At 45.8% G+C, this 21,951-nt stretch overlaps 3 protein-coding genes across 3 annotated transcripts; 1 reads left to right on the top strand and 2 right to left on the bottom strand.

The window, feature by feature from the left end:
• Window positions 1-31: 31 nt before the first annotated feature.
• slc5a2 (solute carrier family 5 member 2) lies at window positions 32-6,694 on the bottom strand. The gene is made up of 15 exons (XM_047593977.1): window positions 6,049-6,694; window positions 5,859-5,930; window positions 4,904-5,008; window positions 4,771-4,830; window positions 4,580-4,684; window positions 4,379-4,484; window positions 4,022-4,102; window positions 3,192-3,421; window positions 2,413-2,548; window positions 2,216-2,323; window positions 1,958-2,108; window positions 1,596-1,764; window positions 1,297-1,512; window positions 682-817; window positions 32-605 (listed from the first exon to the last, which is right to left on the bottom strand). Exons 1-15 carry the CDS (start codon window positions 6,145-6,147, stop codon window positions 394-396), a joined length of 1,986 nt encoding a protein of 661 aa, XP_047449933.1. The 5' UTR covers window positions 6,148-6,694; the 3' UTR covers window positions 32-393.
• Window positions 6,695-6,970: 276 nt separating this feature from the next.
• Window positions 6,971-13,796, bottom strand: si:dkey-260j18.2 (uncharacterized protein LOC325231 homolog). The gene is made up of 5 exons (XM_047594752.1): window positions 13,645-13,796; window positions 13,207-13,360; window positions 13,006-13,084; window positions 12,508-12,735; window positions 6,971-11,946 (listed from the first exon to the last, which is right to left on the bottom strand). The coding sequence occupies exons 2-5, from the start codon at window positions 13,358-13,360 to the stop codon at window positions 10,449-10,451; spliced, it is 1,959 nt and encodes a 652-aa protein (XP_047450708.1). The 5' UTR covers window positions 13,645-13,796; the 3' UTR covers window positions 6,971-10,448.
• Window positions 13,797-14,540: 744 nt separating this feature from the next.
• Window positions 14,541-21,928, top strand: sars2 (seryl-tRNA synthetase 2, mitochondrial). The gene is made up of 16 exons (XM_047594753.1): window positions 14,541-14,852; window positions 15,233-15,328; window positions 16,178-16,207; window positions 16,333-16,473; window positions 16,555-16,609; window positions 16,712-16,775; window positions 16,866-16,971; window positions 17,064-17,111; window positions 18,377-18,485; window positions 18,679-18,724; window positions 18,815-18,902; window positions 19,039-19,151; window positions 19,693-19,786; window positions 20,042-20,134; window positions 20,226-20,291; window positions 21,683-21,928. Exons 1-16 carry the CDS (start codon window positions 14,541-14,543, stop codon window positions 21,821-21,823), a joined length of 1,602 nt encoding a protein of 533 aa, XP_047450709.1. The 3' UTR covers window positions 21,824-21,928.
• Window positions 21,929-21,951: the final 23 nt, after the last annotated feature.

Genomic DNA, 21,951 nt, shown 5'->3' with positions numbered 1-21,951 from the left:
CAGGAAGTCAGAAAAAAGATTTAAAATCAAATCACAGGGCTGCTCAAAGCTTTATTAAGTTAGTAAAACAAATCATTTTGTATTCTCACACCTTTTAAGACTGATCTATTGAATCAAAATGTAACCATAGACAGTAATGGGATTCTGATCTGATTAGCGTAGCCTTTACAGTTTGAATTACACACACTCTTTAACCGTATTTTAATGCAGTGAAGGACTAACCTCTGGTGAGACTGTTGGTAGTATATGTCCATCACCTACTATTTTAATTGTGAAAAAAATATTTGTGCAGTGACAAGTCATCACCAACAGATGGCAAAACAGTTCAACCGTAGGGTTTTTAACATTTTACATATTTTAACACGTTGTTGGGTTTTGGGGGAGGAGACCCCATCAAGCGTAGTATCCCCACATGAAAACTGCTACAGTCATCATGACGACGGCATTCGCATCCACAGTATATTTCCACACCGGCTCCTCACTGATGTCGGGCATCAGCTCTGACACCTCAGGGGCATCTTCCTCGCAGTCCCGGGAGCTGGCGCCCTGGCCAAAGAGACGGCCAATCAGGAGACGGATACCAGACTTTCCCTCCTCCTGAACCACTGAAAGGCAGAAAGGGTTAGTACTCGTTGCGAGAGTGTGTTTGGAGCTGTGTTTTTTTTTTTTTTTCTGTCTTACCTGTATCACTATTGATACTGGCCCTCTTTTTTTCTTCAGCCTTTCTCCTGGCTCTCCTCCCTTTTTCCTCTTGCTCCCAGTCCAAATCTTTCCTCTCCTCTTTGGAATGACGGAGACTGAACACCAGACGATAGAGCTGAAAGCAGAGACAGGGAACTCTGAGGTAAAAGTGTAAATGTTCAACTGAGTCCTACTCTAATAAATTAGGTCTTAGTGAGTCAGTTATCTCTAAGTAAAGTACTGTACACCAATCAGGAATTACATTATGACCATCTTCCTAATATTGTGTAGGTCTGTCTTGTGTGACATGGGCCTTCTGAGGGTGTTGCTAGTGGGGGCTTTTGGGTTGAGGAGTGAATGTGGAGGCCAGGTTTTTTTTAGTTGTTCCCAAACCGTTTTTGTCAGGCTGCATCCTGCTGGGGATGGCTGCTGCCATCAAGGAGCGTCATTGCTATGGGGTGGGGGTGTCTGGGTGGTACATGTCTTAGTAACATCCACATGAATGAACGCCAGGTCCAAAAGTTTCCCAGCAGAACACTGAATTGCCACAAGATGGTCAACGTTATTAACTTCCCCTGGTTTTAATGTTGTGGCTGATTGGTGTGTATCACTTACGTGCTCATCGTCTATGGGCTCGGTGCAGTAGCTGACCAGCAGCACCAGCACCGACGTGCAGAAGAAGAGTATGATGGCAAAGTGGAGGTAATGGATCCCACACACCAAGAAAGGGCAGTTGGACGGGAAAATACAGCTGCCTGTGCCGAACCAGAACTCGGGCAACATCCGGCACAGACCCATCGCCAGACCACCAACCAAGCCCCAGAAAGCCCCCTGGATGATGAAAGATCAGGCAGATGTGATCTCACCACGTGATCTTAAAATGACTACGTCCGCGTCGACAGGTGCTGCCTCACCTTTTCATTGACTCTCTTGACAAACACAGCCAGGAAGAAGACGGCGGTGATGGGGGGGGCCAGGTAGCTTGAGATGGACTGGATGTAATCAAACAGCTGACCGCTCTGAGCCGCCTGGACCACCGGGATCCAGCAGATGCTGACGGCTACAATGCAGAGAACCCAGACTCTGTGGAGGAGAGGAACAAAAGAAGAACCCGTCCATATCAGTTCATAATATCACACCTTCATATAAGGCCTCTCCAGTGCACACTGTGTGCACGAGATAAAGGTATCACAAAAGAAAAGTGAAGATACATAAATCTACCACAACATGAAGACCAAAGTTTGAATGAGGGTTCAAGGTGACGTCCTCTGTTTACCTGCCTACAACGATGAGCTCGCGCTCCGTGGCCTGGGGTCTGATGCGGGTCCAGATGTCCATGGTGAACAGGGTGCTGCTGCTGTTAAAGATGGAGGCCAAAGAGGACATGAGAGCCGCCAGCATCACGGCCAGCATCAGCCCTCGCAAACCTCCACGGAGAGAGAGACGGCGGGAAGAGGAAAGGAGAACAGGGTAGAGGTATATGAGGTGAAACTTCTCCTTCTTCTCATTTTGGATGTTTAGCAGGTGCTCTTACCGTTGGGCATGACTGACACCACCAGTTTAGGATAAGCAATGTTGGAGCAGCCCACCTCTGTGCCACACACCATCTTGCAGATCTCAGGGACCACACAGCCAACTTCTTCTACAGGTGGATAGAAACACACATGCTTTTTGTTTTCTGTTTTTGTTTGTTTTTTTGACAAAGTCAAGACTACATTGTGAGCCACAGACCTGGGTAGAGCACCCTGCTGATCATGCCGGGGAACACCATGAGGAACATAGGCAGCAGTTTGAGGTAGCCACACATGATGCAGCCCGCCTTCACGTGGGTGAGGCTACGAGCTGCAAGGCAGCGCTGCACGATCACCTGCAGAAACAGTCAGACGTGGACACAGAGAACACGTCTGCCATTACGATCAGGGGGACCGATCTGATGTTTGAATGAGGATGAGATCATTTGGTTATTCTGCGGCTACTCTGCATACTGCTCCTTAAGGATAGGCAAAGCTGCTGGCTTTAAGAGCATCACTGTAAAGGAAATGGCAGGTGAAGTAACTTGTTGTAGATGTAGTGAGATCTCACTGCTGCACTGGGGCCATCCAGGGCGCACAAAAAAGAATGTTCTTTTTTTTTTTATCAGGTTTCTTTTAATGGAATGACATAGTTTAAGAAATGAGGCTTTGACTGAACAGATGTAAGTAAGTGATTTCAGTTTGACCAGGCTATACGGCCCTTTCACACTTCCACAACGAAGAAATAAACTGTGGTCAGGGTTAGGGTTAGGGTTAGCTTAGTTAGTAGCCACTGTAGCTTAGATTTTAGATGTTGTTGATTACACATATTATGGCAGAATTTTTTTAATTTGCAAGGTAAAAATCTGGATTCTGGGCTTTTGTAGGTCAGTATGGCCTCTACCAAACTGGTTGACCTGTGCATTAATACCAGTTGGATTTCAGCAGTGAGAGCAAATCGTTTTAACGGTCAGGGTTAGACCGAGGGTCGGGGTTCACCTGGTCTGTACACCAGTACCAGCCTCCCACTATCGCAATCCCGAACACCACTCCGGGCCAGGGCATGTCCCCCGTGGTCGGGTCCCTCAGCAGGCTGAAGGCGTCCTGTCTGGGGGTGTAGCAGCGGGAGGAGATGTTGTAGCGCTGAGGGTCCATGGAGGAGACGTTAGTCGGCATAGCAGCGCTATATTTGGCGAGCAGGGCGTTGTAGCCTCCTACTTCAGCAAAGGCTAGAGGAGAGGAGGGGAAAGGGGTCTTCATCAGTCACAGGGTCAAATCACAGAGAAGGCATGTTGACTCCTGGACTTAAGTAGAATGGTATTCAGTCCACACCTTATTTCCCAAAACCATGTACCAATACGTGTATGGCGTTCTAAAAGTTTGCGGCTCAATAGTCCACAACTCTCTTGTTTTGTCCTTACTGAGTTGTGTGTAAGCTGCCGAGTCAGCACAAACTACTCAACGTGCCACCAGTGCATAAACACCCACTTTTATCTTGTGTGCTCCCTTCTTGGACTTTGTCTACAATCTACCCCGGGATTAGACTCAGATAAATATTGACCTTCTATTTAAAGAAATCGGTAAAGCCGTATAAGGGGAGCTGGCTGTCGTGTCAGCTGGAGGTTGAGAGCCTCGCGTCTCTGCAGTGTCAGCACACTGTGCCCCTCTGCAGTCAAATTAATGATTGCTGACCCTGGTTAACATCTTTCCTGTTGCGGAGCTGCTCGCGGTGACAGACATGGACGCGGCCACGGCAGAAGTCAAAAAACATCAACAGCGGGTTGTGCAAAACATGTTGGTGACTTAAACGCTGGACAGTTTGCACTTACAGTAGCCGGTGAGAAAAAAGGCCCCGGCAATGATGACAAAGGTCTGAACTGTGTCGGTGTACATCAGCGCCGCCAGGCCACCTGGTAACACACACACACACACACACACTTCAAATACAGCTTTACTTGCACAAAGTTAGAGTCACACAGTTGAATTGTTCTAAATTTGTATTTTTCACATCCAAGCCAAGACAGTCCTAATGAGATTAGGGTTATTTCAGAGTCCTGCTGCATTTAATTACTCCTGGGGAGAGGAACACCTCTCCTCCAGTTTCCACATGTGCAGAGGTAGTGGAAAAATACACGGAGCGCTTCCATTGCATACATCCACAAAAATGCAAATCTGCACACACACACCTGTCACCGTGTACAAGGCTGTTATTAAAAGGAGGGCGATGACGGCCACGTAGATGTTCCACCCTAACGCCTGCTGGATGAACACAGCTCCTGAAAACATGTCCACCTGGAGAGAGGCACAGAGGGAGCGATGAGACGCCACGAGTGTCTGTTTCGTTCGTTTATTGTTCTGACTGTGAGCGCTTTGACATGAGGACTCACTGAGATCTTGGTGAAAATGTACATGAACAGGGAGATGACAGAGAGGTAGAGGCTGATCCTGGTCCCACCAAACCTCTTCTTCAGGTACTGCGGCATCGTGATCACCTGACGCACATCACGTTACATCACCCAGTTGGTGAATGATACACTTTTTAATGGACTGAAACGGACGTGCAGAGCGAGCCGCTTACCCCCGCTGTGAGGTAGACGGGCACGAAGAGCCAGCCCAGCAGCAGCACGATGAACAGAGCCTGACATGTTAACAACACACAATACGGTTCAATCAAGTGTTTAAAGTTAATATACTGCATGGAGGTGACTTACGTTCCACTCAAAGCCTCCGACAGCGATGCCACTGGCTGCTCCGGTCCCTGCCAAGCCCACAAAGTGACCACTGCCAATGTTGCTGGCGAACAGAGACGCACCAACCTGCAAGGAAACAACAGGAGAACACATCAAATCTTAACACGACCCAAGGATTCGACTGCATTAGCATAAAGACAGAAATGCACAAAACAGATAAATTAGCTAAGCATACCGATCCCTGTAAATAGGAATGTCTATAAGAGCTTATACAGCTACTTGTTCAGAAGCAACCACAAGGTTTTGCTGCTTATTACGATCAGAACAACAGTTGGGGGTCAGTACAGAAACTGAAACAGGTTCGGCTTGCTTGATTCATCCTTTTCATTCCAGGGATTAGATGTCTCTACATGATACCAGTGCAAGAGATATTGTGCAGTTGAACAAGTCAAGTGGATATGAAGCTACAGTGGAGGAATAGTAACAGATAAACATTTCATCCACATTTACGCCTCATGTCCCGAGTTTCATTAAATGGTTTACTCCCTAACTGTGGAGAAACAGATCATCACAGGTTCATCTGAACAACCTCCTCAAACTGCAGGTTACTATGTGTTTGTTAACAAGTGATTAACATCCCTAACAGAATTTAAGGCATGAGTCTTTAAAATGCTGAAAACTGACAGTTCCAAGAAGATCAATTTTTCCACACAAATACTGACATTTAAAAACAAAATAAGTATATCTGCCTGTGTTTTTTACATATACAAACAAGTATTTTTGCTCATAAATGCTAATTCATTTTCTAATTGTTTAACACTTACGGGTGAAATGTGTCAACGCTACCTCTGGTGGACAAATGGTGTAATGACAGCACCATTTCTAAACTAACTGAAACATAACTCACAGTTGTAGAGTATGAGCTAAAATGAGTGGGTACTATGCATGTACTCGTCCAGGTCTATGCTTTACTCACAGGCCACCAGGTCATCGTGCGCCCCGCGAGGAAGTATCCCCCAACTGTCCCACGTTTGGTTCGTAACATGGACTGGAGACACAGACATTTCATTATTCCCAAATACAGTGTTACTTTATTTATTTATTTAAAAAAAAAACAGATTTTATTCAGTAATTATACTGTGATCCAATCTCTCAGATTCACTCACCCAAATGCCAACACTGATGACCATGACGAAGTATCCCACAATGATGGCGATGTCTGCTGGGTTTTTGATGGTCACTTTGTCTGTAGAGAGATTCTCCATTGCTCAACTTGCACTTGAAAATACACTTTGTTCGACCTGAAGCTTGCTTTCATTTAACTTAATCAAGTTAAACCCCTGGTTGATCTACAGCTCCTGAAGAACATTCGACGACGTGAACCCTTCCTTAACGCGTTCATCCATATGATGAAAAAGCTGAGCAGCAGCTATGCATCAGAGCGGAGGTGGTGGGTCCAAGTGAGACCTTTGGCCAGTTTGAACAACGAGCAGATTCAGCAAATTATTTATTACCGCAATTATTAACGGCAAAGTCTGAAAAACAGCCTTTCAGTCTAGTTAAAAGTGGATTTCCAATAGTTAACAGGCAGAAATGACTTGTATCTATTCTCTGCATCTTAGATGCTCACACAGCTTCTGTCTGTGGACTTAAAGTAACAAACGTTACTACCGCAACGTTACTGCACGGATGCAAGTGTGAACAGTTGGGCGTTTGTTTTTTGGTAGCCCTGTGATGAACTCACGACCTGTCCAGGCCCCCTACAACTCTCTAGAGCAGGAGTGTCAAAGGCATTTTAGTTCAGGGATTCAATTGATTTCAAGTCGGCCAGACCAGTAATATAATAACCTGTAAATAATGATAACTCAAACTTCTTTCCTTTGTTTTAGTGGAAAGAAGTACATTATAAAAGTGTGACATTTAATGAACGATGGTTTTAAATGTAAATGTGTGTATGTGTATGTCTGACACCCCTGATGGATGTTTCACTGAACAAATGAATACACTTAAAAACACAAGTTTGTTTCTAAATTTTGATCACTGACAAGCCAAGACGCACAAAATAAAAGGTCACAGTCAGAACACACGTAAGCAAACAGTCCTTTAATCGTTTCATAGCACTTCTTTTTATCAAAGCGTCCCTTCGCCTTTCAGTTCACAAAATATCATCGGGTTGTACAAATGAGGGCAGCTTAGAGTCTGTGGACGGGCGCACGCGCCACGTCGGTGTGGATGTGTGCAAAGAGCTTGAGCTGAGCGGACTCACGCCTCAGCGCAGAAAACATGCATGCTACACCGTCACTCGTCACATGTTGCACAGGCCGTAAGCGCGCCGAGGCAAAAGAAATCCAGCTCACCTGGGTGGAAATTCAGGCCGCGCCATGGGAGACAAAGCTGGCTGCGTGGCAGGACGCCTTCAAGAAACACAAACCGAAGCTCACAGCAAAACAAAGTCACGTTTTAGTTGCGTGTACTTAAATAAAAGAACGATATCTGCTACCTATACCTTCCTTTATTTAAATGCGTTTTGGTCGGCCACACCTGTAAACAATACACAGAGGCTGTTACTGTCTCCTCCCCCCTCTGATCAGACACGCCAGGATTTTATACCACAAAGACCCCCCCCCCCATCTACTCTAATGCTAGGTCAGCCCTCCCCATGTATCTGCTACACCACCACTCACACTTTTCACCATTAACCATCACAACTAAACTTGACAATCCAGAGGTGGGTGAGAAGAAGGAATCCTGGAGTTTGAATTTATGTTGTACTCACATAGAGCAGAATAAATTAAAGCACCTAATGCATCATCTACGGCGTAACACATGATATGAAGACCGGCAAAGACCTCGGTGTTTTAATCCAGATGTTCAAACGACAAACACATCTGCTGTTGGCGGGGTAATGATGTTCATGAGGGAACATTTTCATGTGGAGAGATAAGATTTTTGGATTGCATTAGTCGGCTGGTCGAGCGGAACCGAGTGGAGAGATAAGAGCGAGAGTCTAGACACAAGGGTACTGACGGTCACAGGCGACACAAAAGCAACCCCGGTTTGATGAATTAAAACCAAACCGATAAAACACGTTTGTCAATTTAATAAGTGGTTTAAAAAAAAATCATGTCTCAATCTAATAATCTGTGCAAAGACATCAACGCTGCCGCTGATCTGTTCATGTTAGACAGTTTGACGTGAGCATTAAATAAAGTTAACGTAGTTCATTAAAGTCATGAACAGTTCAACCTTGATTCAGGCGAACACACTGTGTGTATATGCTGTACACATGTGATTCGTTTTAGTTTGTGATGCATCCATCATAATAAAGTAAGTTGAAGGAAGCAGCCGCTCCTGATGATAAAATGATGACTTGTGCTCTAATTTGCTTCAAATCACTCAGGAACATCCAGTAATTAATCTGCGTGTTAAGGCTTGAGAGGAAGTGGTGGTTTTATTGCTAGGCTATTTATATGATAAGATAAGAAATCCCACAACAGGGGACGAATAAATATTTGTAAATGATTACATTATGCATCTAGAAAGGAGGAGTAATCTATAAGAACATATTTCATTTAGTAATTTAATTTTCTTATCTGTTTATAGTCAGACTTACTGTGCTTTTAAACCATTTGCGAACATTTTTTGTAAACTTCTCCAAAGGTCTGAGGATCGATTTCGACTAGTTCAACTTTGGAAAATTGTCAAACCTAAAACGGGACTTTTAAGACCTGCAGACTGCTTGTTATCTCAGCACACTCGTCCTCGCTTTGTTGTTGCTGCTACTTGCTTTCACGAGACCAGCGTAAGTAAAAAAAAAAAAAAAAAAAAAACTTTCCTAGCATAAGATCTACTCCCAGGTGTCTGCACAGCACCGCTACACGCTTATCGTGTGTCTCGTCAGTGACGTCTAACTGAAACCACAGAGTCTGATTTTTCCTGGAGGAACACCGCTTTCATTCCACAACACTCTCTCTTCTTTTTCAGCCTCATCTGCACATTACTCCAACTGCAGCGTCCGCACACAGAATGGAAGGACGACGTCTGCCAAGTGAAAACATTCGGTCTGCGTCTTCCACGTTTAGTTGGAGGGATGTGACTGCGTGCTTCAGTGAGAACAAGGCTTTTTAAGAGTAGTTCAAACTAGCCATGACTAATCTCCTTACACCAGGCTGTATCTTGGGACAAATGGATCAGACCGTCCTGTGTAGATGAGCCTCTGATACGCTGAACCCACTACACACCGAGTGTTTCTCCACTGTGATGGCAGACGAGTGCAGAGCCTGGAGTCATGATTCAAAGACAGAGCTGGAGGCTCTTCTCCCTGTTTATGGTAGTAAATGTGCTCAAGAACAAATACTGGAAAAAATAAAATCAATATTCGCCCCGTTCACTAGACATTCCTCCAAGTAATAGATCTCTCTCTCTTCCTACTTTAAATCCCCTATAAGGTAAAACACAGAATTGTCTAACAGATGTAATCGTGTGTTCGCATGCTCCTCCCAACATCTAATCTCCCAAGTTGTGGAGTTGTTTTTCCAGCCTGGGTGTGTTCATGTGATTTTAAGTCTGAATGTGGAGGCCACAAATTTGAAGCTTTACGTTAGTGATTTGGCTCCAGAGACGTCGCTGCACCAGGACGTACTCGTCCCTGAAACCACATCACCTGACTATTTGTTTGCAGGTGTCTCCATGAGGACAGTGACGAAACGTAACCACCTACTACCACGCTACAAATTAAATGTTAACAAAGGCCTTTATATACAGTACAGGATTTGCACCCCAAGTTTTTTTTGTTTTTTTTTTTTCTTTAACCAAACATGACTTCAACAGCCCAGAGACAAAACTGACTTTCCAAATTTGTGGCGACTTCACATGAATATTCCTTGTTGCCTGAAATGCATTGACTGTCAATCAATTTCCAGCTGATTTCAGATCATTTTGAATTACTTCCTTAAAGGCTCTGTTCATATCTCCAACATGCCACCTGAGGTCTATTCTGTAATATGCCTACGTTTATTTACCATCAAATGATTCCTTGTTTCTTTCTTTTGCTCATGACTTTTTAACTTGTTTTGTGGTGCTATATAAATAAAGTTATTTTTAACTGGTGCTGGAAGGGAAACTGCCTTCTTTGTGTAGCCTTTAGTTGCAGGTCACATCAGACAAAAAACAAGGCTGAGGCAAATGAAGTGGGAAAGAAGTATAGTCAGAAACGTGTCAGTATCCTTGTGTCTAAACTTAACGCTGATAAAAAAGTTCACAGTTTTAAAATGATTCCTTAAAATCAATCTTAAAAATATGGCAGGAGCGTAAAGAAGTGACACTACAGGCCCTTCGCTGTTCTGACAAATAGTGGACGACGTTACATTCAGATGCATGTGGACCGGATTTGTAGCCAGGACCTGGCTCTGCTTTCTCTCTGCCTGTCTCTCTTTAGATCACGGTACATTTCACAGGATCCAGACATTACAGGCAAACGACACGGTGCTTCCTTCATTTCATAACTCGATGTGACACAGAGAGGAGCTCACATGCCTTACGTTCAGACACGTCGGCCCCCGTCGAGCTAGTCAATGGGCTTCTTGCAGTTTTCTTTGGCTAGTCTCAGTCTGGACAGTATGTGTTTCTTGGGGAACTTTAGAGTGGTACACCCAAACTGGCTCACGCCTCCAGTGTCTCCGGGGAGTTTTTCCCGTCTCTGGACCCAGCTGCGCCAGCCGGGTTTCCACACGTACACGCTGTCATAGAACCGCGAGCCGTTCTCGCCCCCCAACACGTAAATCCTCCTTTTCCACCTGGCCACGCCCCCTGCTGCTATCCGCCGTGGCAACCCGGGGAAAACGACGGGGCTCGGGGCTCGGTCGCTTCCTCCGCCCGCGCCCCCTCGCTGCTCCGCGCTGACCATTACTCCTCCCCCGGTCACCTCCCTCTCTCCCGCTGAGCCCCGGCCCTCTCTGAAAAACAGCACGCGCCCGGTGGCGTCCAAAGTCTCCAAATTAGTGTAGTTTCCGTCCAGGAACTTGGTGGTGTCCCTCATGTATCCGCCGATCGCGCAGACTCCCCCTCGCACGGCCACTCCTCCGGCAAGACAGGTGGCCCCGGAGTCCAGCGCCACACGTGTCCAGCAGTCCGTCAGGGTGTGGTAAATGAGCACGCCCGAGTGGACCACGGCCCTGTTCTGTTCAAGCGTGGTTCCGCCCAGGAGGTAAAGCCGCCCGCGCAGTGACGCGCAGGCGAATGCGCGGAGCGGGAGCGGCAGGCGGGGCCCGGGACCCCACTGTAGCGTCGCCAGCTCCAGGGTCTCACTGGAGTCCAGCAGAGCGGAGCGATTGCTGCCACCCAAGGCGTAGATCGACTCACCACAGCCGAGGAGGCCGAGCATAGCCCGGGGCTGCGTCATTGAAGGCCGTTCTATCCAGCGGTCCAACACAGCGTCGTACTCGTGCACAGCTGCAGACACAGAGCCTGTCCTCAGGATCCCACCAGCCACAAACAGCCTGTCGCCCACAGCTGTGCAGCCGGGGCTGACGAGCGAACCTAGCGCCGCTAACTTTTTCCACTTCCCCGTCTGGGGATCAAAGCAGTCCACCGTGTAGTCTCTCGAGGCTAAATTCTCGTCCTCCCGTGGCGTCAGGTCCACACAGACGATCTTTTTCTCGAACATCCCCTCTCGCGGTCTCAGAGGCCCCCCGAGGCCCTCTCCGGCCGCAGCGGGCCCCAACTCCTGGCTCAGCCTCCGGCTCTCTTCCTGGGACAGCAGCCCCGGCCGCAGGTGGTGAAGCAGCGCCGGCATGTGGGCGTAGCGGTCCAAGGGCTGGTGCTCTGCCCAGCGGCGCGCCGCGTCGTAGACCTCCGCCTCGGAGTCCACCCCGAGACGGTCGGAGCTCAGGAGGCTGCCCAAGGTGCCGTGATCAAGCAGGAGGAAATCTTTCTGCCGGGCCACTCGTGGAAAGTGCTGGGCGACGAGTCGCAGGGAGGCACGCAGCAGGAGCTGGTCATGGTGAGAGCGAGCCAGGGAGTACATCCCCAGGCAGTTTTCCACCGACAAATGCTCAAATAAAAACCTGTAGGGTTTAGAGTGGAAAAAAGGACAGAGGAAACGAGAGACAGGAGGAGGGTGAAACATGAGGAAAGCAGATGAGAGATAGGAGAAAAGAAATGAAAGACAATTTAGAAGCTAAAACAAAGCCACCTGAACTCTAACGAAGTCTAATAACTAAAGGCCCTTTAAGCATTTAAAGCAAACTGTTCCTCGCCCGCTGCAGCTGACAGTTGGTGGATTTGTAGATTAATGTTAAAGTGCTGCTGTTACTGGTTTGTCTAGGTTAATACAACCTTAAGGCCTACTCTCAGCATAGAAGCCAACATTATGAATGGTGTTTTCTTGCAGTATACGTTTGGGGAAATCTGTGTTTGGGACGTTTGCCAATTAATCGCATCAGATCTTGTTGCCTCAACTCCATTGTCTCAAAGTTCAGATAAGTTCAACCTGGTATCCTACCCCATGATATGTTGTTTGCAATGTTTTTTTTGCCCATCATCACCACAACTCACTGAACTCCATCAACATCTCACGCCGTCTGGTCACTTTCTGTGTGTCCACCCCTTCACGCTGTGAGCTTTACCTGGAGCACAGGTCCTGAAGGGGCATGACTTGGAGTCGGTTGGCGGCCACAAACAGATCCTCAGCCGTGTCCAGAGACAGACCCGCCTCGCCGGTGTACACAAACTGGATGACGGTCTCCATGACGGACGGCGTCACCTCCTCCAGTCGGATCTCAGTGAGCCGGGACTCCACCAGGGGGCTGGTGAACATGGCCCGGAAGTACGGGCTCACGGCCGCTAAGAGGACCCTGAGGTCAGAGAAGGTTGGAAAGAGAAAACACACCAACATGGAGGATTTATGTTGTTACAACGTGCTGGAGGCATTTCTATGAGACGTATCTGACAAAAGTCTTCGATATGTTTCACATCTGACTTTCATCAACTGCTTCAATCTTTTGCATTCTTTTGTAGTGTAGTAGTCGTTTCGTCAGTTTCATGTCGCTGTAAACTGTTTCTCAGCGAGTGTAGCGCTGTCATTATTGGTGTTTTTCTCTTCATCAGCTTCATTGCAATCATACCTGTGACACATGAACTTCTTTCCCTCGACCAGCAGAGTGACATCACACAGCTGCTGAGCATCCAGCAGCTGCTTCAGACCTGAAACGCACGGGACAAATGAAAGGGAGAGGTGAAAGGGAAGGCAGAGGTGCATACAAATCAGACTGAACAGACGGGGGCAGGGATGGAGAAAGCCCAGCCTCATCCTTTATCCGTCTCACCGTGTGTGATGTAGTCCCCCAGCGGGGTGGTGCTGTCATCGGGGAAGTCCTCCTCCTCCGAGTCGCTGTCCGACAGGGGCTCCCCTCCTCCCCCGTCCCCATCCTGCCACGGCTGGGGACGCCAGGTGACTGTGCCCCCCCGCACGGCATTCATCTGATGTTCACGCACAGGAGATCGCATGCATTGAAAAATGTACACATTAATCTTTAAGCATAGGAGGCCATGTGCTATAAATAGAGGACTATGACCCAGATATCACTGTGAAAACCACTGCTTCTCCAGCCAAATTATAACAGCATAATAGTGCAGATTAATGATACTTTTAAACACGTTGAACCCACTCAGATGTTTTTCACTTTACTAATTGCCACATTCCTGCAAGGCTGGCCACAATGAAAGACAGGGCAGGCTGTTCGCACCGGCACAGATCTCACTACCTTTGCTCTTCTTCTCGTTTCCACCGTGAAAGCTGGTTGGGTCTCACTTTCAGGAGGAACTGGTGAGGCGGTTTGGAGCAGGTTAACCGTGTCCAAGTCCTCCGCTAACGATCAGAAACTTGCGAGCATTTGGGTGTCCTCGTCCTCCTCCGGGCTCAGCGGAAAGGCTCGTCCCGGCCTGTGGTGAAGACGCGTCAGGGTCCTGGCTGCTCCACCAGCCCCGCACACACCATCACCACCAAACTGACGGACCCAACTAGCTTACCAAGCCACTATTCTCCTCCTCTACGGACGCGACTCGCCGTAACACACATCAGTCCACCATGGCATTATGCACACGGGTCCAGTCTTGGCGAAGAGACGGCGAATAGTGCAGTTTTATTGCCTGTGAGGCTGAAAATCAGGACTGAGTTGCGGGTTCAGTCGGCCGCACTTGTCATGTCTGAACCGGATTACCGCAACGTTAAATTTGCGCTCGTCTGATTGGCTGACCTTTGGCTCGTGACGATTGTTTTGGGCTGAGTCTTTTTTTCTCACATTTGGAAAATTAAAATATTCCCCGGTTTCTTCTGAGGTTAATTGATACATTTTTGCTAAGCGTGTGTCTCTTTAACGCAAATATGTAAAACAACGCTTGTATAATGTTTTATTTTAATTCCATACCAGTTAACACCCATTTCCGCATTCGTGTTGCGTTTAGTGCAGTTATGGGCGTTTTACGGTTGTAGTAAAATTCCCTGGTTTCAAAAACGAATTGGAAAGAAACAAAGGCTGACGTATATAAATGTTTTTTGCAATAATATGCTTCATTTTCATGAAAATATAATATACGAATAATCTTTTCAAACGTACGGGGGCTCATCAGAAGCCTAAAGCGTAAATTCATAACTAATCCCATGCACCCTAAACGCATCGTCGATCACTTGACAAACATGGCGGTCTGCATTGGCATGGTCGTGAGAGTTGGAGGCATTGCACTGACTGCACTGAAGCCGGCAGCCAGACAGTGTCCCAGGCAGAAGGCTAGAATATACATCCCGCAGCGCTTTGCTCATGGAGTTCGAAGCAGTTTGTACGAGCATGTCCGTGAAGGTTACAGTGACAAGCCGGAGCTGGACATGAGAGCCGTGTGTGAGGAGACCGACAAAGTCATCACTAACGTGGAGAACAGGAAAGGGGACCTGCAAGGGGACGATGTCAGGAAAATTGTAAGTGATTGTGACGTTAAGAATATGACAGTTTTTATCTCCTGCCGGAGCAAAACAGTTTGTATATAAAGAGGAACGTCATGATTGTTGTGCAACTTGTTTTTCATAAAATGACAACTAAATTTTGATTAAAGAATATACACGTATTGCTTATGTTTTGCTGCTCCACTATAAAGTCTGGTTGCATTTGTGGAGGCACACCGGTCTATGATCAGCTCTAGGCTACGTGTTGTGTCACAAAGTCTTTCAAGTACATTTGTGTATTCAGGGATAAACTACAAGAGCTTAAATATACTTTCCTTCGCTTGACTTTTTTTTTCAGTTTCACACCCATGTTGCTGGCTTTTTGTTTATATCATGTGTACACGTCTGCGTTGTAGGTATGTGTGTGGCAGGAGCTCCAGACAGTAAGGACGGAAATCTCTGAGCTGGAGACGGAGAAGAGCAGTGTCAGTGACACAGTAAAGGCGCTAGTGGTGAGTAAAGCCACATTTGTGGTCCTGATGTGCACCTCCCCAGAAACCTAACTCTTTGCCAACCTTGACACCAACCACAACAACTGTGATTGGTTCAGAGCGTTTTTGTTTTTTATTCATGTCGCTCAGTGGCTGAGCACACGCACAGAAAATTCTCCATCCTTTGCCTCCGTCACACCATCTACTGAGAGACCTTCTCTCTTTCCTCTGGCAGTTATTTCATTAACTGTTGAACACTTATTCAGCTCCAACAGGAGCTACTGAACATTGTTTGAAGCGCACAGAGAAACTCAAGGTAGCAGGAATCACAGAGAGGTGTAGCCTCTGTGTAGATGCCTTCAAGTGTAAACAAAGTTTTAAGCTTAAATTATACTTTCGCATTAAATCTGTGCCATGTGTTTGCCGGCTGCTATGCAGTAGCCCGATGTGCACTTCCCCAGAGGCGTAACTTCACGTCACAGTAACTACTGTGACAGCTGATAAATTGAGCAGATAATGTTGGATGTGAAGCAAATAATAGATGACAAACCATGGAGAAGCACAAGCTCCCACACGACACAGTGGCACAGGGATCCCGCTGCAGACGAGTGTTTTTGAGACGTAATTAGAGAGCAGCAATGTCACACCAGCACAGAAATGTAAATGTCACAGAGCCATAGGTCACTTATGCCCTGACGTAGGCTCTGCATAAAGGTTATTATAGCCCTGATCAGCCCTGAAGCTCTCGTTTTTGCCAAAATCCGTATTTTCGCTCAGTTTTTGCTTGATCATGTTCTATATTTGACTTTTTTCCTGATCAGTTTAAGAGTATAAAGGCGCATCGTAACATAAATAATCTTTTCCTCACAGACCAAGAACGACAAGAAAGCCCTCGCCAGTGTAAGTTCAGCTTCAGAGCTTCATCTCTTTTATTACTTTGTTATCGCATCAATCTTGTCATTCCCTTGCTTCGGCCATAAATCACATTTGGGGCCACTACTGAGGCTGTGTTGTTTTTCCTGCAGCTTCCAGAGTACACTCGGTCTCTGCAGAGGGGCCGAGAGATCCGCACCAGACTGAATCAGCTCTACGCCAAAGAGACTGAGCTGGATGAGGAACATTACGGCCGAGCGCTCAGACTCCCAAACGCCACACACCCTGATGTGGTGAGGATATACTGCACGCTCACGATTTGTCTTAAGGTCCATGAAGGAGGTGTGCTGTGAAGTCTCTCTTTCTCTTTCCAGCCAGTTGGAGATGAGAGCCAGGCAAAGGTGGTGGAGCTTGTGGGACAGAAACCAGGTGACTGAGGAACAGACTTTACCTGCTCTTCTGCCATGTGTAAAAAAAAAAAAAAAAAAAAAAAAAAAATCCCTGTATGAAAATGTGTTTCTCTCTTTGTAGAATTTGACTTCAAGCCCAGAGGCCATGTAGAGCTGGGGGAGGAGCTGGGTCTCATAAGGCAGAGGTGAAAATGGCTCTTATTGTTGCTGATTATTAATTAGTTCAGTTTACATGATTGAAGCCAGACTCACATGTCCTCTGTCCTCTGTCGTAGGCATTTAGCTCATGTCTCAGGCCACAGGTCCTACTATCTGAGGGGAGCAGGGGCCAGACTTCAAATTGCTCTCCAGAACTTTACCCTGGACACACTGCAGCAACGGGTACACATGTGCAAATACTACTAAATAAGTGTGCTTTTATTTTCCTAATATGCAGAGGAACCAAACTTGAGTTTTCCCTTTGTCTCCTCCAGGGCTTCATTCCCATGGTGGTGCCCGACATGCTGAAGGGGGCAGTGTTTGTGAGTAAAATAACTTTTGTCTCTGCCTTCTGGTATCAAAAACAGATGCACACTATAGACTTTGAATATACAGTATCTCTATCCCAGGGTTAGTGTCAGAGTTTTTGAGGATTTCCCAAAACCGTCGCACGTATCGGTGTCGGATTGGATGAATTTGTAAAACTGCTCAGATTAAAATTTAATGCGTCATCACTACAGTTTACTATGTCTGTCTCAAAGAATCTGAGACACACCATTGGTAGTTGGTGGTAATGCACCTCCAAGCTGGTTTGTCAACTGCAATGAATCTAAAATGGTGGTGTTAATGAACTTTATTAGCTCTGTTAGCTCATACTACACAGGCTACTATATTATAGCATTCAGCATGATGCTACCACCTAATCAGTATCAGTGAGAAGTATCTGGCAATAGGACATCCCAACTAATTTCTTAATACTACCTCACCACATACATCCCACTGCTTGCACTGAAAAGTACTCTGCTTGTACTCTGCTTGTGCTCTGAACTTTCAGTCATTGTAGTATATTATTTGTGTAGAATGAATGAAATTGTGAACAGTGCACATTAATAAAGATAAATTGTAGGTACAATAAAACTTAAATGAGCCAGAATTGGTCAAGAGGATAGTTTTCATCCGCTGTCCAGAGCCAAATGTTAAAAGGCAACCTGACTTCAACCATACTTGCAGCTGCATACAGCGCGCAGTTAAACGTTTAGGTACTTGGGTGTAGTCCTAGCCGCTCTGCCATACGCTGGTTGATGTTAAACACCGGTACCAGGGCCTATCATTCGCCACGGACACCAGATTTAGAAACTATGATATGAAACACAGAGGGGTTACTGTTGACTGAAGTTATCAGCAAACTGAGTAGTAAGAGCTGAGATGGGACACACTGATCCATATTTAAAACTATTTGATAAACTTAATCAAATCAAACTTTTGTTTTTCTTGATTGTCTGATATTTTGTTTTGTGTTTTTCTACAAATGCACGTTTTTGCATATCGGCATCTGCACTTTAATAAGGTTTCCAATGAAAGAAAAAAAAAACAGGTGAATCTTGACTCTGACTCCTTCTGTCACGACTGGGCCAAATACAACAATAGCCCTGCTTCAAAGACAAAAGTGTGGTCTGAATATTCATAAAAAAAACATCAATATAGAAATACTATTTACATTTAACACAGCTACACTATGTTTTCATCTTCATTGATTTCGTGCAGTCCAATGCCCTCTCATTCCGCCCTTTGTTTCGTCCACCTCCAGGAGGGCTGTGGGATGCAGCCCAATGCCCATCGCTCCCAGGTCTACTCACTGGACCCGAACCGTTTCCCAGACCTCAACCTGGCTGGGACTGGAGAGGTCGGGGTGGCAGGTGAAGCTCCTTTCTTCTCCACATGTCTCCATTTCCTCATGGGTTTAAGTGCTTCTGGTTGTTAGTCAGTGTGCACCGTTACTGGTTCTGCATTATGTTCCATAGCTGCAGCCATAGAAAGCTGGCTCTGGTTCTGTTCTTTACATCTGGAAAGTGTATAAACTGTGTGTCTCATTGTGTCTCTCTCCCTCAGGCTACTTCATGGATCATGCAGTAAACTGGAAGGACTTGCCTGTCAGGTTAGGAGCGCCCCTCTCTCATAGTTCACTGCAGATAAAGTGCTATATTAATGATTTGTAACTGACGTGTGCGGTCGTCTCTCGCTGCAGGACGGTGTGCAGCAGCACCTGCTACAGAGCAGAGACGGACACGGGCAGAGAGACGTGGGGGCTCTACAGAGTCCATCACTTCAATAAGGTCAAAATAACACACACTTGAAGAATATATACATTTTATCTAGAAATGATGTACAAATTGCTTTTGAATGATATTGAATAGGGTCTTTTTTGAAATGGTGCTAAAATGCTTTATCATCGACTGCATGTGTTTTCAGGTAGAGATGTTTGGAGTGACGGCGGATGAGACGGGAGAAGAAAGCTCTCGGCTGTTGGAGGAGTTTGTCTCTTTGCAAAAAGAGATGTTTTCTGCACTGGAACTGCACTACAGGTCAGCACTCTGTTCTTTTATACGTTTGTTGAACCTAAAACAGGGTAAAAAATAGTGATTTAATCAGAATGTTATGATGTGGTGGGGAGGAGGGTCTGGTCTAGGTAGGTGCTACGAGTTGGAGGCATTGCATGGTGCATGTCTAAGTAACATCCACACGAATTCCCAAAAGTTTCCCAGTAGAACACTGAATTGTCACAAGATGATAAGTCATTGTTCAGTGTCATGTACATCTCCTGTCAGTGGTTTTAATGTTATGGCTGATCAGTGTACAAGCCTTTTGGTATTACATGGTGTCGGATTGGGGGGAAAAAAAACTGTGGTATTGCACATCACTCCTAATGAAACACTTCTAGGGCTCAGTGAATCGTTAAGGTTTCACACAAGCCCTAATGAACACATTTGCTGTAGAAGACTGTACAAGAGTGTTTTGTTAACATTTACATTTTCAAGGGCGAGACGCTCTCTTTGAAGAACAGTGTAACTTATGTTGCCTAATGTCCTGATTTGATCCTCAGCTTGTATTTACGTTCTCCCACAGAGTGCTGGACATGCCCACTCAGGAACTTGGACCTCCAGCATACAGAAAGTACGACATCGAAGCCTGGATGCCTGGGAGGAACAGCTACGGAGAGGTCAGAGCCTCTTACCTACATCATCCTTACCTTTCAGTCTGGGAATCTCTCCGCTGTTGTCCAATCACTTGGGCAAACAGCTTCGCTGTAGAATGAATCTCCACAACAGATAACCAGGCCAAGACTTCCTGTCTCATATGCCAGCGTGAGAGATGATGTATATGACTTGCTTGCTGACATGACATGACGAGACACTCAAACTGCTCCTAGAGGTGTAACTGAATGCTTTCTAAGTAGATGTTCTTAATATATCAGATATCCAGTGGATCCAACTGCACAGACTACCAGAGCCGACGCCTCAACATCCTGTATGAGAGAGAGGACGGCAGCCTGCAGTATGCCCACACAGTAAGACTGCAGACACATTCCTGCTGCTTTACCTTACACTAGTATACCACCTCCATAATGTTTTTATTATTATTATTATTGTTTTTTGCAGGTGAATGCTACAGCGTGTGCCATACCCCGAACCATTATCGCCATCCTGGAGACTCACCAGACCAAGGTAAGACAACAATGGCACTCGTAATGGGCTTTTAAAAGCTGGAATACACAAGACACTTCCACTCAGTGAAAGGTCCTCAAAAATAACAGGTGTTTAAAACACTTGAAAGATCCTCAGAAGTGATTTTGGTCAGAAATTGGTGCTCTGTACAGGTGAAGGTTAAGGCTTCCTGGTGGTTTTAGTGACTCATCAAACCAGTGACTCCTCACGATGAGATGAAAGTCTTAAGACACTGTAAAATGTCAAAACCTAAAAAGAGTTTCAAAAGACTTGTATGGAAGCCAGGTCAGTCAGCATCTCATTTGTGCTCTCAGTGACTCAGCACTATAAAAGGTTCAGTATCCAAAGGTCCCGTCAGACAGAACCAAGTCTTTTAGGTAAGACTCTGTCTAGTCTGATGCAGACGGTATGGAAATACAGCTAAAGGCAGCTGCAATTGTTTGAGTTTTCTTTAAGACTTTTCCCCACTCATCCAAGTGGCTTCTTCAGCTCCAAATTACTCCTGTGACAGAGGTGTCTGTTAATGATCAGATACTCGCATGTAATTGGAGGAACAGATTCTGATCAGCCTGGATGATGTTTGATAAGAGGTGAAACATTTTACCGAAACCAAACTCCAATTGCCTTCACTTTGACACTTTGATATAATGTGACATATGGATACCTGAAAATCTTCTGATACTGAGCCATTTAACTAAAATATGAAATAATAACATAAACACTGCACTTTCAGCCCCCAGAAAGGAGGCAGCAAGATATTTTTTCCTGGACTACTTTCGTGCTGGTAGCCAAGAATTTGCAGGCGTCACTGTGGCTGCAATCTCAGTTGTCCTGGGCTGCTCTGATTATGGCTGTGAAGTATTTATTGGTTGCACTCTTCTCATGAACTCCTAATGCGTGTTAGTAAGACAGCTGTCAGACAACTGCAGGTTTAAGTGGAACTGCATCTGCTTCACCTGTCACAGTCTGACAGTCACAGCAGCTGCTGCATACCGTTGGAGATTTGTCTTTTAATTAATGAGTAATCAACATTAATGCACCATGTAAAGAGTTATGTCTTCTCTACTTCTATAGTATCTTCTCTTAAGAGACTTACTGGACTGGATCAACTCACCAATTAGGCTCTTGGTTTGAAGAAATGTAAAAAATAAAAACTTTACCACAATGCCACTATGAATTATCCTGAGGTAGAACTGCAGAGCATTTAATTAAAGATAAATTACTAAAATATTCTTTTGTCATCCTCACATTTATTTTTTGTCCCAATAAGTTTCCTTTTTTAAAGCACCTTAACAAACTGCAAAGGTCAACTAGACATATTATTTTCTCTAAACATTTGTTGTAGACATTGTAAACCTGCCTGACCTCATCCTTACTCTCCGTGTCTCCAGGAAGGAACAGTGCGTGTCCCCCGAGCCCTTCAGCCTTACCTGGGTCTTGAAGTGATCGATAAGCCAAAGTACACTCCCCTTAAATACATCGGACCCAACCAGCACAGCCGTCCACCCAGGCCCGCTCCTAAGAACAGATGACAAGCCCGGAGGAGAATTAATACTTAGAAAATGGCATTGTTGTACACCACGTCCATTTACAAGCTGCTTGTGATCTCCCTTAAATTAAATTAAATGACGATCAGACTTTTTGAGTTTGAAGGGTTTGA

This window comes from Mugil cephalus, chromosome 9 (genome assembly GCF_022458985.1).
Source record: "Mugil cephalus isolate CIBA_MC_2020 chromosome 9, CIBA_Mcephalus_1.1, whole genome shotgun sequence".
In the NCBI taxonomy this organism is placed as follows: Eukaryota; Metazoa; Chordata; class Actinopteri; order Mugiliformes; family Mugilidae; genus Mugil; species Mugil cephalus.
This window is presented reverse-complemented; position numbering and strand designations above follow the sequence as displayed.